The 17,963-nt window shown below is 33.6% G+C and overlaps 1 protein-coding gene across 1 annotated transcript in view; it reads left to right on the forward strand.

The window, feature by feature from the left end:
* LOC139489613 (uncharacterized) overlaps window positions 1-17,963 on the forward strand; it is a 75,999-nt gene that overhangs the window by 18,870 nt on the left and 39,166 nt on the right. The window contains exons 14-24 of the mRNA XM_071276210.1: window positions 67-501; window positions 2,183-2,305; window positions 2,729-3,406; window positions 3,701-3,883; window positions 4,309-4,545; window positions 5,144-5,770; window positions 6,503-7,144; window positions 7,695-8,339; window positions 9,431-9,667; window positions 10,702-13,642; window positions 17,085-17,260. Of these exons, the coding sequence (XP_071132311.1) occupies window positions 67-501; window positions 2,183-2,305; window positions 2,729-3,406; window positions 3,701-3,883; window positions 4,309-4,545; window positions 5,144-5,770; window positions 6,503-7,144; window positions 7,695-8,339; window positions 9,431-9,667; window positions 10,702-13,642; window positions 17,085-17,260 (6,924 nt within the window). The remainder of the gene's footprint in view (window positions 1-66; window positions 502-2,182; window positions 2,306-2,728; window positions 3,407-3,700; window positions 3,884-4,308; window positions 4,546-5,143; window positions 5,771-6,502; window positions 7,145-7,694; window positions 8,340-9,430; window positions 9,668-10,701; window positions 13,643-17,084; window positions 17,261-17,963) is intronic.

Raw genomic sequence — 17,963 nt, forward strand, 5'->3', positions numbered from 1 at the left:
ACTTGTTGTACAATAATAAAGTGTAAAAATTCTTAAGTTATATTGTGCAGTGAGTATATATTACAGATGCCTGCAGAAGTTCATTTACCCTATCTCTGTGGTTGTATCCTAGAAACTTTTACCAAGATCAGACTTTCCTGTATTCTGGAGTACGATCACACACTGAAGGTGAAATAGAGTACACCAGAATCCGGTATTGCACCACCCTCGACAAATATTACCTGTCATTGCAGTACGACAAGACTAAGGTTGTGTTTGATTTCTATATCTACCTGTTTGAGTGGTCACACATTGTCTTGTCAGCTGATTTCACCCTTCAGCAGTTTGATATGTACATAAATTCACAGATATTACTACCTAGTGCCAGGATTATCACATTTGTTCCGAATCGTGTAATACCTGTGTACAGAAACTCCTTCCTGAGGATTGGTGATGTCGGCATGTTTGACATTGATGATTTGAAGTTCTTTCCTTATGCCACAGAACCTTCTGGAATGTATGGTAGGTATTGTTTTATGCTTACCCTTGTGGGGTCATTTTTTGTTGGGGGGGGGGGGGGGGGAGGGGGAGGGTGACATATTTTTGTGGTGGATTCAATGAAATCCATGAAAATTAGGATCCCATGAGAGTAATAGTAATGAATTAACAGTATTAGATAAAAATGACTTTTGGAAACCTGAATATACTTAGTACTGTGCAGAATACAGTGTTGAATATAGATATGTGGTATGATTTCCAATGAGACATCTCTCCACAAGAGACTAAATGACACAGAAATTTATAGGTCACTGTACCCTCACTTCAACAATGTGCAAAGCCTATACAGCATAATCAGCTATAAAAGGCCCTGAAATGACAAATGTAAAACAATTCAAACGAAAAAACTAAGAACCTAATTTATGTACAAAAAACAATAGACAAAAAACAAATACGTAACACATCAACAAACGACAACCACTGAATTACAGGCTCCTAACTTAGGACAGGCACATACATACAAAATGTGGCAGGGTTTAAGATGTTAGCAGGTTCCCGACCCTCCCCCTAACCTGGGACAGTCGTGTAACAGTTTAACAGAAGAACGAATTATAAAAATCAGTTGACAAAGGCTTAACTCATCAGATGGATACAAATAGAAATACATCTAAAAAAACTCAGAGTGGAAGTATATCCCAACAAAAGAAAGACACTTAGTACAGATTTGAGAGTACTCGCAATTACTGACAACTTGTTCAAAGCCACCAACAACTAATAAAAAAATCATGCGTCCTAGACTAAATTGTCAATCAGTACACATCCAATATCCAATGGTTTTAGTGAAAAAACATCATATACAGTCAGAGAAAAACATGACCTTGTGCAATGCCAAGATAAGGTATCGACAGATTGCAGATCCATGAATGTGTATATGTATATAACAATAACATTTATTTTTGCTTTTAATTTACTGATAAGAAAATCAATATTAATACCAATAAAAACAATATTCAATGATTTAATCACAGTGTTGAATTGGTAAACTTTTGTAATAAGTTTATTTAAAGGATCGATAAGTTTACCAGGATTGTTTCTAAATTTCTGGGTACGTCTTGCCATGAGGTGGTCCAAGGACACAGTTATCGTCCTTTGGTTTTTGTTGTCTATGAATATAGTCCCTAGTGTAAACAGTGTATAACTTGCATGTTTTATTTGATACACTTTCCCAATTTATTTCTTGATATCAAATGCATGAAATATTAAGTACGGGGATGTATTTACATGTTAAAAAAATTTGGGTGCTGAATCTTTATGTTAAGTAGTGATTTGGTCCAGTTCAAAAAGGTCAAATTTTATCACGTCTGAAGCTGTCAAACTGACTTTTACACCCCCTTAACACAGAATTGTCAATATTTTGAGTTAGAGCTGGTAGAAGTTTCTATAATTTTGATATTATTTGTCTCACTGGTAGTACACTACACTGTAAAAATCTTTTTGAGAAAGAGCAGGTGCGATTTTTTAATTTGAATTTATTGTCTAAAAGAAATGCACTACGAAATAACTGTGTTCTCGGGCCAGGTCTAAAAGCAGGGAATTTAAATAGAATTCCGCTATTGTTAATGGTATCAGGTCTATTGCTTTAATTTAAGTTTTGAAATCGTTCTGTATGTTTATGGTAGCATAACTGTTATAATATACATTTCAGTGTTGAAGTCTTGTCATGAGTATATGGTAGCGGGTCTAACTGGAGTTAAGAATGAAAGTATTGATCCTGATATATTAGACAGCTTTCAGAATCAGACAGTTCAGGAATGTAACCTAGACTTAGGTAAGTATTCAGTATATTATTTAAGGAATGACTGTAATATTTTTTCTGTCTATGAAGAAATAACACACGTAGCGGGTTATTTAACAGTGTGCACCACATTTTTCATGTTATTTCGAATAGACAGAAAAAATACTACAGTCATTTCTTTTAATTCTAAATTCCATTTTAAACCGTAGAAAACCATGAAAAAACGTTGATGACGTCACTGTCACATGTCTAAATTATGTCTATGGGCTCATTACAAAATTACGTCAGCCAATCAGAAGACGCGTTACATCCAAAATTAAATTATAAGGTCAATAACAGTTGTTTCAATTGAGGAAATTTATGCAAAAAGCTAAGAATAATAATCCTTATTATATAGATGTATAGATATTATTGTATAGGTGCAATTTTTTTTATGTCTGGTATATATCTTTGCAGGTTACAATGGATTTTACTTTTCTATGGATGTAAATGATACTGTTACAAATTCCATTGGATTGAATACTACCATTAACTACCTTGATGTTGACAAAACCATCAATCTACCTGTTATTCACTACGATGGATTGTACCTCAATCAAACTGGCTTTAACATCACTGGTTTACAGAGTATTAAATGCTTCTACGATGTGAAATATTGTTTCTTTGGCTTCTCATTCTCTGCCTGGATCAAGATTATTGATGTATCTCCCTCATCAGGGAAAGTGACCTTGTTTGAGTTGGGAGGGGATGTTACTCAGAATGAGAATGGTATTAGTGTGTCTTGTGTCAACACGACAGATGTTACCAAACTCAACTGCAGTGCGATAGTTCTTAATGGAACAGACAGCTGGACTGTAGAGTTCTCTATAATGAAGAAACAGTTGTTACATTTGACCTTGACATGGAATCCACATTTGACCCTCATTGTAGCACTAAATGGTCATTCCACTGCTGATTTTGGAAGATATCCAGAACAAATATCTATTACAGAGGCTTCCTCCATCCCAGGAGTTGGTAGACCAATTACTATTGGCTATTCAGTATATGAACAAGACAATGTTGGGCAATTAATTATTGATGAACTTACCATCATTGATGATTTTTTGGAAGATGTTGAAATCAAGAAACTCTTTGGTATGTTAAATGGTTTAAATACATTTATTATTGATCAAAGTGATTTGTAGGTTTATAGTGAAGGATGTGAAAAATAATAAACTTCGTTGTACATATACTCTCGAATTAATCACATTAAAAAAAATAATGTTATATGCATGTGAGGGCTTTAAAGGGATGAGACTAATTTCAAAATATGTTTTCAAGTGTAGGACAGTTATTTACCATAAAAATAGGATCAGTTCTATTGATTTCAGAATCTAAAGGTTAGAGATGAAGGTGATTTATTAATATTTATAAGTATTTATTTTTTAGGTACGAAACATGAATGCCCTGAAGGCTGGGAGTACATTAAAGTATCTGACAAATGTTACTATCTATCTACTGGTACAGCAATATACACATCAGCTTCTACAGCATGTAATGGTATGGGGGCTACTTTAGCTCAACTTCCAAACTTGGCAACTAGAACTGCCTTACAGGATTTTATGTTTTCAGGTATATGCATTTATATAAAGGTAGATATATCAATTCTATTGAATACACTTTGCCAGTAATTTATTGGCATTGAAATGCAACAAAGACCTATATCATCTTTCTATCAACAAGATATCGTCACAATGCCACTTCACACTTCAGCATTAAACCATTGTAACTCAGCGTGACCATTGTGGTTCGGAGTGCCATCATGATTCAGAGTCCTAAAAATATTTGTTGGAAACATGTGGATATGATTTACCAACTCATAACACAAAATCACCATGCACACACACACGAAAAACAAAATGCAAGAAATGATGTTTTAATGACTGTTCTTCCTCTCTTTGATTAAATATATGTTGTTTGTTACTTAACAACAAACTTAACTTTTTCTTATTTTAAATTTTTTTAAGAAAATTGAATAAAAATTATGTACCTTGTAGTATTTCAAACACAACAGTCTGCATGGGTAGCCCTTTCACAGTTACCAAGGGCTGTAGCTGCATTCCCCATCCGACAACCAAATGGGAAGGTACCAGACTTTGCAGATGTATCGTTGATACAGTTTCCTGGGACACTTGCAATGCCTAGATGTGCCAGATTATTCTCTCAGACTGGAACATTTGAGGATGCTCTTTGTTCGACTAATATCTATTATATATGTGAACAACAACCAATGTGTAAGTGTTATTTTCTACATAACTCATTATGATATGTGTACAGTCTACCGATGCCTGTGAAATTTTTAGGTGTTTTTTTCTTGGTGCAAAATTTATGTTGCAAAAGTGAAATTTTGTGATCCTACTCTCTGTTGTCTGCTGCAGAGTCAACATTTAGGTTCATTTTGTGGTTTGTGTTTTTTTCAGTAATCATTAACTTTGTCAAACCTGAATAAAATTCTAACGTAAATTGGACAGAAGCATTTTTATTATCAGAAGACAGTCTCCAGAACTAAATAATGAAAATAAACTTTCATAGACGGTTTACTCCTAAGAATTCTGAATTAACTAAAAAAGTATATAATGAATGATTGAGATTAATGGCCTTTGTGTGAGACTTTGTATTTTTATTTTTTAATTCTCTTGAAATTTGTTGGATTTCTGCCATTTGTACAAGAGCCTGAGAAAAACATGAAATGTGTTAGTTTTAATATTTTGTTTGAGAGTGAACAATACTGCCACAATGTAGCTAGTCTCAAAGATGTCACCACATTAATGTAAGATCTTAGATGATTAATGAAGGAAATGTATTCAATTCTGAATGTGTATATAATTACAGATGTCAAAGAAACTCCATTCTACATCAATGGCACCAATCTACATGATACTGAATATGACGTTAAAGGTCAAATATTAGTACACAGAGGAGTTACAAATGAAAGCATGCTGTTCAATCAGTCTTATATAGAAATGGTCCATGCTGATGACTGTATGTCTAACTTTGATTATTGCCACAATGGACTAACGATAAAATTTTGGCTAATGACGATCGGAAATATATCTCTGTCATCGAAACAAGTTGTGTATTCCAACATGAAGTCAGAGAATTCTCATGGTATAAGTATATATGTAACAACTGATACAAGTCACTACCTGCTTGGCGTAGATGTTCGTAACAAGATCTCCTACATGACTACTAAAGTATCAGTGTCGTCAAATGCATGGACGTATGTTGTATTGAGCATAACTTTAGATTCTCAAGCCATTATTTACTTGAATGGAGAACTGGCTGTTCCAATCATTTCAAACACTAACATGACTGATGTATCGATAAGGAGTTTTGGTGTAGCTGCCGATATCACTTTAGGATCTGGAACAAACGGCACAAACCAAGCTTTAGTTATGATGGATAACCTGACATTCACAGAGTCTAGTAATTTAATGGTATTGCCTTTGAAACAAGATGGTATGTTATTCACAATATTTGATTTAAATAATGAAGTTTAGAAAGTTATAAAAATAACTGTTGTTTTTTTTTTACATCTCATATACAAACAAGAATTTGCAATATAAAAATAAGAAGATGTGGTATGATTGACTATTAGACAACTCTCCACCAGACACCAAATGACATAGAAGTTCACAACTATAGTTCACCATACAGCCTTCAATAATGAGTAAAACTCATACTGCAAAGTTAGTGATGAAAGGCTTTGAATGGCAAATGTTTAACATTTCAAACGAGAAAATGTTGTATTTGTGTTCTAATGATGTTCACAGCTTAGAAAGCTAACTGATTGTTAAGTATGTATTGTCATCCATAAAACTGAAAATATGGGTAAAGATTCTTTTAAAAAATCCTGATTGAAAGTCTCATTTTCATAAGAATGTCAAATTATCGGAAAAATCATGTAGTTACAAATTGATGATGATTGACATAAATGTGTAAAAGTCATATAGCCAGAGATATATTATATATTGCTAATGAGATGTCAGGTATAAATCTTAGACAGCAACCCAATGACACAATTAACTTAAAGACCTGTAGAGTTCACCATATATTCCTTATTTATACAGACACAGCCTCAACAATGGCAATAAACATTGAAGTAAGCTATCCTTGTTTGGTTCCTCTTCAAAAAAGAAAAATTTTGTTGCATGTGAAAAATATTTAAATTGTTTGAAACATTTATTTCAGTGTATGAATTTTTCCCAAGATTCCAACTTCCATTTGATGATGTATCAAAGAGAATACCTATTGATGCTGTGAGCACATCCTGGTGCGATGAAGGATATATTGGAAATGCTCTATTTAGTGACTCTCCATCTCCTACTATGACAGAATTCATTGGACAATTTGCGTTTGATTGTTTTGGCTCACAGAATACTTGCCTTGAAGGATTTACAATGTTTGTTTGGATAATGGCACCAAGTTACACAACCGACTACATTGTATTTGATATTATGAACGTCAACACTGGTATTAGGATAGATTTTAGAACATTCGATTTTTCCCGTACCAATAAAATGTGGCTCCATATTAAGCAAGGTACAACCATTGAAAAGCACTACCCTTTTGACCTTCAACCAGAAACTTGGTCTCACCTTGGTGTCACTTGGTACATAAATGGAACAACTTTGTTTACTGTAAATGGTATTTTAATGACTGATGAAATTCTTGGATCTATGACACCTGTTCCAGGCTTGGACCCAGTAACAAAGCTACAGATAGACAGTACTATAGTCAGTACAGGGGTACCAGTGAATGTGAAGGGTGGTGTTGATGAGTTAATGGTTATCAGAAGTTCCATCAATCAACTTGATCTTATACAATTTTATGGTAGTTTTATTTACTAATTTTACTAAATATAACTTGGATAAATTTATTCAAAACAAAATTAAGATGTGGAAAAATAAAATTTTAGGAAAGTGGTAAAAAAAAATGCAGAATTGAATAAGGTACAGAAACATAAAAAAATAATAAGTTGAAGAAAATAACAATACCATGGCAGAAAATAGCTTCATGTTTTGTCAAAAAATCAATAGTTGTAATGTTAATGTCCTTTTGGATTAGTAGACACTAGATTTTCAATACTTTGAATTTTAAGGAATCTAAGGACAACACTGTATGCATACTTGTTGTTTTATGATTGCACTATTAACACTACTGAATTGTTGGAGTTTTAGTCATTCAATAGAATAATTATTTTTTACCATTTAGTCTCTTTGTTTTGTTGCTTTACATTGCAGTTTGTTAAAATTGACAGGGCTGTAACACTTACTTGCAATTCATAGTTCGATGAAAGAACATTTGCAACCTATAATATATATTTTGTTATAAGTATTTTCAGAATAATAAGATTATAATTTTGATTTTATCCATTTTCCAGAAAATTCCACCTTTGTACACAAGGAAGCCTACTGCTCATTTGATGACATGGGAAATTATTTGAATACCTCATCAGTGATAACAGGAGTAATAAATAATGCTGCTCGATTAGTATCTGGGATAGATTCTATCAATATGACATCAGTACTGGACACAGATATGTGTTTCTTTGACATCAATAAATGTGTTCATGGCTTTACCATCAGATTTGCCTTCCGATTGGTCAAAGATCTTGATGTTGATCAAGTTATCATGACAACAGGAGGAGATAACCCAGATGGATTAGGTTTTGCCTTGACATACACAGCAAGTAATACAAGTTTACCATTCAGAAGATACTTCCAAGTTGATGTAAGACAATCAATAAATGAGTACACCACCTGGTTTAATATCCAGTACGATATCTGGACTGATTTGTTTATAACATGGCATCCTAGTTTTGGAATAAGAGTTTTTGTAGATGGCATCCTGGCAATATGTGATTTCTCCATACAACAGGCTAGATTGTCGTCTCCTACAATATTTGTGCAGAATTTAATTATAGGTCAAGAAACTGGTGACTTGGTTGACCTTGGGATGTTTGATATTGATGAACTCATCATTCTAGATGTTTCAGTGTTTAATGAAGAAATACTACAAAATGGAGGTAAAAATATTAAAATACTGTACCTTAAGTTATTAAACCATTTCAACATTAGAAAAATCAATCCTACAACAAAAGATCTTAAAAATATATCGGGTAAACATACGCTTCACAACACAAATGTCCATACAATAATATGTCAGACTTTAAATGGTCCGGAGTTAAGAAAAGATGAGAATTTTAAGCTCAAACAACTTGACCTCCAGTTGCTGCTATAAAAACCAGGATATCCTACATACTAGGGTTTAATTATAAGAATAGTTTTAAAATACCTTTTTAGCTCACCTGACCTGAAAGGTCAAGTGAGCTTTTCTCATCACTTGGCGTCCGTTGTCCGTCGTCCGTAAACTTTTACAAAAATCTTCTCCTCTGAAACTACTAAGCCAAATTTAACCAAACTTGGCCACAATCATCCTTGGGGTATCTAGTTTAAAAAATGTGTCCGATGACCTGGCCATCAAATCAAGATGGCCGGCACGGCTAAAAATAGAACACAGGGGTAAAATGCAGTTTTTGGCTTATAACTCAAAAACCAAAGCATTTAGAGCAAATCTGACATGGGGGTAAAATTGATTATCAGGTCAAGATCTATTTGCCTTGAAATTTTCAGATGAATCGGACAACCTTTTGTTGGGTTGCTGCCCCTGAATTGGTAATTTTAAGGACATTTTGCTGTTTTTGGTTATTATCTTGAATATTATTATAGATAGAGATAAACTGTAAACAGCATTAATGTTCAGCAAAGTAAGATCTACAAATAAATCAACTTGACCAAAATTGTCAGAGAACTCCTTAAGGAGTTATTGTCTTTTATAGTCAATATTGAATAACTTTTCATCATTACTTGTACAAAAATCTTCTTTTCTAAAACTATGGGCCAAATTTAACCAAACTTGGCCACAATCATTACTAGGGTATCTATTTTAAAAAAGTGTCTAATGACCCTGCCTGCCAACCAAGATGGTCAACATCAGTAAATACAGTAACAGGTGAGCGACACAGGCTCTTGAGAGCCTCTAGTTTCTAATCAAGTTGATATTGGTGCTTGTTTATGACCTTGATAAAGTATTTTAATTTTTTAAATGAATTTTAAGGGGGATTATGGAGACACGCTGTCCATGAGACACCTGAAGCAGATCTGATACAACAATACACAGAGGTTACAAGCGACGAGTGTTATCAGTACTGTACAGATCAACAATGTGACAGTTATACGGTCTGTGATAACGAATATTATAGTACCTGTAACTTGTATAGCAATACAACCAACACCACACACATTGACCAATCTTGTGACCTGTTTACACGATATCTTTTGGATTTTTTCCCAGGTATGTATTACTAATCCTTCATTTATTTCTTAGCACAGGTAGTTTTTGTATACTTAATTCCTATTTAGCTTTACCCTAATTAGTTTTTCTTCAAGAAACTTTTCCACAATGTAAATCAATATCTGATATATGTAGTAGTCAAGGAAATACATTCTATAAGGGACAATTAATTTTAGGGAAAATGTTGCCAATCATTTTCTCAAGGATATTTCAAGGTATACTGTTTATTATTATTTGCAATCTAATTCTCAAACTCTACAGAATCAATGATCACGAATTCAACTTACACTTTAAACAGTTGCTTTATGAAAAAAAATATAGTTTAGTTCTGAAACATGTATTATTGATGTTTACGAATAAATTACACTGAACGATAGGGAACAAACACTCAGCAGCCAAGTAACCCCTCAAAATGAGGAAATAAAAATAGGGAACAAACACTCAGCAGCCATGTAACCCCTCAAAATGAGGAAATAAAGATAGGGAACAAACACTCAGCAGCCATGTAACCCCTCAAAATGAGGAAATAAAGATAGGGAACAAACACTCAGCAGCCAAGTAACCCCTCAAAATGAGGAAATAAAGATAGGGAACAAACACTCAGCAGCCATGTAACCCCTCAAAATGAGGAAATAAAGATAGGGAACAAACACTCAGCAGCCAAGTAACCCCTCAAAATGAGGAAATAAAGATAGGGAACAAACACTCAGCAGCCATGTAACCCCTCAAAATGAGGAAATAAAGATAGGGAACAAACACTCAGCAGCCATGTAACCCCTCAAAATGAGGAAATAAAGATAGGGAACAAACACTCAGCAGCCATGTAACCCCTCAAAATGAGGAAATAAAGATAGGGAACAAACACTCAGCAGCCAAGTAACCCCTCAAAATGAGGAAATAAGGCTTTTCATCACTATAGTTGTTGATTAACTTTTTGAATATGTTTGAATAAAAATTAATAGAATGTTATTTTTTGAATGAGTTTTACGAAGGTATAAAAATGTACTAAACAGTAATTTGTTTGTTTATTGCAGTACAAGATGCAGGATGCCTTTCCAATACATCTGTTTCCATAGCAATAGATCTATCACCCTCAATGGACTGTTCATGGTACTGCAAGAATATTTCCTATATTTACAGCTATGTTATTTCATCAACATGCTACTGTTTAAACCATGATGAAGATATTTTACAGATTTTTGATTCTGTCAATTTGACCATTACAAATGATTGCCTCCATGATCAGAAAATTCAGCAAGCAACAGGTTTGAGGGATTTTATACAGCCAGTGCCAATTATATTGTTTAACGTAACTGCATCCCCAGGACTATTTTTACTGATAAACGAGACTTTGAGTTTAGAATTTGAAGTTAATGACCAGACATATGCAGGTTACAAAGTTGATGCAGGTGATGGCAGAAATCTTAATTACACATCTTATAACTCAACAGAGATTCGCTTTCATACTCAAGGTTTCTACTTTGTGGAAGTGACAGCTATGAATGAAATAAGTTCTATCACTGTTTATGTCAATGTTACAGTATTTATACCAGTAGAGGGCGTCCTTATAAACAATACCAAGATCGTAGCGACCAATTCTACTGAACAGATCATTATAAATATTCAACAAGGTACTTTAATAACGTGTGACATTGATTTTGGTGATGGTACGAATGACACCATGTTCCAGCCCAACTCATCTATCCCGTTCGTCTTTACTCATGTATATACCTTTGAACAGCATGCAGACATCAATGTTACTTGTTTTAATGAGTTGTCTCAGGAATATAATGCATCACTCCTCATTGCTATTGATCCTATTGTAAACTTATCAATGAAGGCACCAGATTCAGTTATTTTTGGACAGAATGTATCAGTAGATTTATTCTTTATTCATGGATCAAATATTTCTATGGATATTAAATGGAATGATATCATGGCGTTGAATCCATTTTATGCTGATCCAAATGGTACCATATCAATTAATGTTGTTCAGGAAATATATAACAGAACCGGAGAACATCATCTGAATATTACAGTATGGAATCCAGTTTCAGGTCCGTTTGATTTGTCACACATTGTATATATTGACCTTGTCATTTTCAATGTCAGTCTGAACTTCAATAAGTTTGTGAAAGTCAATGATAATGTTTCCTTTGAATTAGCCATCCAGGAAGGTTCAAATGTATACATATACCTGAACTTTGGGAACAGCATACAGAATGATACATTATTCATAGATACATTATTCATAGATGATGATAGTGGAATTAATAATTTACTGAATTATAACATCCATGCCTATACCAGTCCTGGAGAATACTTTATCACATATTATTTAGAGAATTCTGTGTCAAATATGACAGTAGTTGAGATCATCTATGTTGAGGTACCGGTTAACAATGTTACTATGGTTACAATTGATGTAGAAGATCCATATGATTTTGTAAATTTTACATTCAAAATAAACAATTCTCTACTGCCACCAACAAATGGACTATTAAATATAAGTTTTGGAGATGATAAATCATTAGATGAATTTTCAGTAGAATTTATCGAAACTTCAATGACCGTATTACACAATTACACATTGAATGGTTTCTACACGGTTCACGCCACCCTATGGAATAATGTAAGTTCGATAAATTTTACACAGATTGTGATGGTTGGAAGACTAATAACAAACTTAACTGTTACACCAAGATTAGTATATGTCCCTGTCGGTGAACTATTCAGTATAGCTTTAGACGTAGGAACTGGATCTCAAGTCAGCTATAGGCTGGATTTTGCTGATGGGACTATCAATTCAACAGAGAATATTTACACTGCACCAAATGCTGGCTACTTATTTGAAAAATCTTATGACCAAGTTGGAGTGTATGAAGTCAATATATTAGCAAATGGTACTTTTAATAGTGAAAAACAGAATGTCACAATTTATGTTCAGGAAAAAATACTAGGTATGGCAGTCTTATCACGTCATATTGGAAAAATGAATTATCCATTCTATTACCATATAAATTTAAATGCAGCTGGTACAAACAGTTGTTTTGTTTTTGATATGGGTAATAAGACTCAACTTGTTGGAGATTATTTCTGTCAGTCAAAGCCAGAATACTTTGGAATGAATTTTACATATGCTGTGGGAAATCCAATTGTATTTTACTTAGAATTTGACACACCAGGAGAATACAATATGGTAGTAAATGGATCAAACGAGGTGTCATATGAAATATTTAAAAAAATGTTTATTATTTTAAAATTTCCTTGTACTTATCCTGATGTTAAGATCTATGGTTTGTCACATGATGTCGTAGATCCAACTAAAGTTTATGCATCAGATAATGCAGTTATCAGAGCTGTGTCAGACACATACTGTGATCCCTTACAGACAGTATTATTTGACTGGACCATCAGTCCTATGGACCCCAGTATGGATGAGGTCACATTAGACACATCAACGTTACCGTATCTTATTCTTCCAGCTAACTCATTAGACTATGGATTGTATCAGGTGAATGTGACTGTGTTGATCCAGAATTATTTAGAATTCAATGACACAGATACTACTTACATTGAAATTAAGCAAACTCCACTTGTACTTCTGATGAAGGGAGACGATTTACGTACTATCAGGTCTAATTCCTCACTGGTAATGAATGCTTCCTGGTCTTATGATCCTGATTATCCACTGAAAGGGATACAGTATAATTTCACATGGTATTGCTGGTACCCTTCATCTGGTCTTTATGAATTCGACATAAATACTACTGTGTTACATGAAATTGGTTCAGCTTCCTGTTTTCCAACATTAGACCTGGCAAATGCCAACTGGACAATTTTGACAATACCTAATGCCTTACTGAATGGTACAGATTATTATTTTGTTGGGAAGATGACTAGTGGAAACAGATTAGAAGCCAAAGCACAACAAGTGAAGATTCTAGGAGCAAATTTACCAGAACTAGTATTAAAGTAAGCTATACCAATGTGTTGAATAGACAATATTTACAGGAGTTAATGCAGAGATAAATATGTACCATAATAACCCATTTTATGATACTTTTATTCACTTGAGATGTAAGACTTGTTGCTTAACAAAAAAGTTTGAATTTTTTAAATGTTGATAATTTAGAATGGGTAAGGATTGATCCATGATATACAAGGTACCATAGGAAGGCAATTTTATATATTGCACTACTTTACATTTGAAAAGTAATTTTTCAATGCATGAAAGTCTGACTATTTTATTTTCAGTCTTATTATACCCCACAAAACGAAGTTGCGGAGGGTATAATATTTTTGACCCGTCCGTCCGTCAGTCCGTCAGTCCTGTTTCTTGTCATCGCAACTCCTCTCAAACCACACAACAGAATTTCACGAAACCTTTTCAGATAATAAGGACATACTATGTAGTTGTGCATATCAACGGGAAATTGCGATTCAATTTTTTTTCTAGGAGTTACGCCCCTTTGAACTTATTTACTTTAATGTACTACTGCAACAGTTTGTCATCGCAACTCCTGTCAAACCACACAACAGAATTTCACGAAACCTTTTCAGATAATAAGGACATACTATGTAGTTGTGCATATCGACGGGAAATTGCGATTCAATTTTTTTTCTAGGAGTTACGCCCCTTTGAACTTATTTACTTTAATGTACTACTGCAACAGTTTGTCATCGCAACTCCTGTCAAACCACACAACAGAATTTCACGAAACCTTTTCAGATAATAAGGACATACTATGTAGTTGTGCATATCGACGGGAAATTGCAATTCAATTTTTTTTCTAGGAGTTACGCCCCTTTGAACTTATTTACTTTAATGTATTACTGCAACAGTTTGTCATCGCAACTCCTCTCAAACCACACAACAGAATTTCACGAAACCTTTTCAGATAATAAGGACATACTATGTAGTTGTGCATATCGACCGGAAATTGCGATTCAATTTTTTTTCTAGGAATTACGCCCCTTTGAACTTATTTACTTTAATGTACTACTGCAACAGTTTGTCATCGCAACTCCTCTCAAACCACACAACAGAATTTCACGAAACCTTTTCAGATAATAAGGACATACTATGTAGTTGTGCATATCGACGGGAAATTGCGATTCAATTTTTTTTCTAGGAGTTACATCCCTTTGAACTTATTTACTTTAATGTATTACTGCAACAGTTTGTCATCACAACTCAAATCAAACCACACAACAGAATTTCACGAAACCTTTTCGGATAATAAGGACATACTATGTAGTTGTGCATATCGACGGGAAATTGCGATTCAATTTTTTTTCTAGGAGTTACGCCCCTTTGAACTTATTTACTTTAATGTACTACTGCAACAGTTTGTCATCGCAACTCCTCTCAAACCACACAACAGAATTTCATGAAACTTTGTAGATAATAAGGACATACTATGTAGATGTGCATATCGACAGGAAATTACTGTTCAATTTTTTTCTAGGAGTTATGCCCCTTTGAACTTATTTGCTTCAATGTACTTCTGCAACAGTTTGTCATCTCAACTCCTCTGAAAACACACAACAGAATTTCATGAAATTTTGTAGATAATAAGGACATACTATGTATATTGACAGGAAATTATTATTCAATATTTTTTCTTATACAATTTTTTTTTCTTATACTTATTTAATTTCTCCAATGACAATGTGGGGACGTGGGGTATGTGAGCGTGCTCACTAAGGTTCTTTAATAAGATTAAATGAATTATGTATTTGACAACAGAATTAAAAGTTTGTTTTAATCTGGCAAAAAACATGACCACCAATTAAATATAAATTCTTATTGTTAGTCTATCTAATGCATAAACAATAATGGTCGTCAGGAGCGGATACAGGATTTGACGTTAGGGGGGGGGGGGGGGGGGGGCGCAGAAAAAAAAAATCGCAGAGCGGAGCAAGGCGAAAATTTTTTTGAGGTTAAAATGATCAAAGTTATTGAAATATTCTTCTAGAGTGGGTGCAATGTAGATAGATATCTTGCCAAGCGAAGTGTGGCGAGAAATATTTGTGGTAAAATGAGCGAGAAATTAAAGATTCAATCTAAAACCGCATAATTTAAATGACTACATTAACCATATTAACAAAAAATCTATTAGTTTCTGTTTATTGACTACTTCTATATATTTACCAGAAAACGGGACTGAACAAAAGTAGAATAGAAACAATTCTGAGTACACAAACTGATTCTCGATATAAAAAAGTGAGACGAAGCAAATGACGATAGCTCATCTGACCAATATAAGATATTGAAAACGAAAATTATTACTGGTACAATTTAATTATCAATTCATAATACGTGTTTTTATTTTTGTTCTATTTTCGGAGGTCGTGCTGGACTTTTTACATACTGTAAAACAAAAAAAAATTGACCACTTGAACCACTAAAATCAAAATGAGATCCTTAAAATATTCATTGTGCTTATTTTCTTGGGATCCCATGTAATACGTTAGTACATACGGGTTTGGGCCTTGACCATTAATGCATGCTTCGGCAAAATTTACATGTTGCAAGTGAGAATCATATATTGTCACAGAGATATTAAATAATGAGTCAAATTAACAAACTAACCTCTCGCTTGAACCATAATCTTTATCTTTCCTTAAGAAAGAGTCTAACTGAGACTGCTTTCTTGGTCGTGCCATGATGAAATAACCAACCGGTTACCCAAATAGCGGGTAGGGCACTTTCACCTTCTTCGTGGGAAAGTGATGTAGGGATGTTTTTGAACTTCGATTATCAAAGAAATTGTTTATTAAAACTGCAACTACAATGTCACAATTGTTTTATTCTAACTGCTAAAAGTCTATGATATTTGTCATCAAACGCAGTACCGCGTTTGACACCTTCCTTTGAAGTGTAACATGTTTATAGAACTTAAATAAACAAAAGGTCAGTTGATTAGTAATCACGTTAAATGATTCTGTTAAATTACTGTTTTATATAGTAATACTTGTTTGAATGTTAAAACAGATTGAATGCGACGACATTTGCTTTCGTCGGATACTTTACTAGTTATTACGTCCGGACAACCCATGCTTTGCAAATTGTAGGGGGCGCACGCCCGCCACGCCCCCACCTAAATCTGCCCCTGGTCGTGTAGGTTAATTATTGTGGTTTTATCTCTGCATTTGATTTCATATGCATGTTGATTGATTTTAATGTTTTCCAGTATGTGAAAGTATTTTTAGACTGAAATTTTGTTCAGGTTTCAATTTCATGAAAAAAGTTAATCTGCCATAAAATAAACAATGAAACCCTGTAACACCTTAGTCAGGTGGTGCTGAAAAGGTGATGTAAAATCCTGTATATTGAAAAACATGTAATAAACAATGACAATATCTGCTCTGACAGTATATATCTATTATAAGTGAATCAACCTATTTACAGATGTATGGAGAACTGTGTAGATGTAGTTAGTCCTTCTTTACATGTAAGATTCAAAGGACTTTGTGAAACCTGCACTATGAAAAACAGACTCAGTATTGATTACAATTGGAGACTATTTAAACTAGGAGCTGTTGGTCCAGTTGAGATTATGGACTTTGCAACATGGACAGACACTGGTATGTATATTTAAGTAGACTATTTTTTTAAACTTTGCAAAAATGTAGTTTATGTAATGCTTTTCAAAAATATGAAAACAAGTAATATTGTGTGACATTGCTTTTTTTTAGGTTGTGCAAAATTTTCAGATTATGTACAGATTATACATGAAAATACAGTTTTGGTGAATGGAAATAAAACTACTAGATGTGATCAAAACAAGATATGAGGAATTAGCTCTTTTAATTTGCTATAGAAAAAAGATCAAATTGGGTCTTATTTCAAAACTAAATGTATATTGTCTGTGTATTCCTTTACCTTAAAAAAAATTGTATATCTGAGTTATCTCCCCTTATACAGATATATAGTCCCAATGTTTGTAGTTTCTGGGAACCGACCGTGCAAGGGCTGTATAGCCAGTCAAGGTCGTTAAAAACTTCCATTTGTTGTTTCTGGGAACTTGAACTTTAATAATGTTCTCTAGTTCTGTTGCATAGTTCCTGTACATAATTAATGATACAATACCATTGTAAACGGCATAAAATGAATTAAATACAATGATATCTTTTCACAAGTTGATGGAAATGGAAATATACATTTTATGAAGATTCGATGTTTGATTATTAAACAACTAATCCACAAAATTGGTATACTTCAAACATAATTACTTCACAGTATCAGCTATATAAAGATGAAAACTTTCATAACTGTAAAAAGAAGGAT

Source organism: Mytilus edulis, chromosome 9 (genome assembly GCF_963676685.1).
Source record: "Mytilus edulis chromosome 9, xbMytEdul2.2, whole genome shotgun sequence".
Classification (NCBI taxonomy): domain Eukaryota; kingdom Metazoa; phylum Mollusca; class Bivalvia; order Mytilida; family Mytilidae; genus Mytilus; species Mytilus edulis.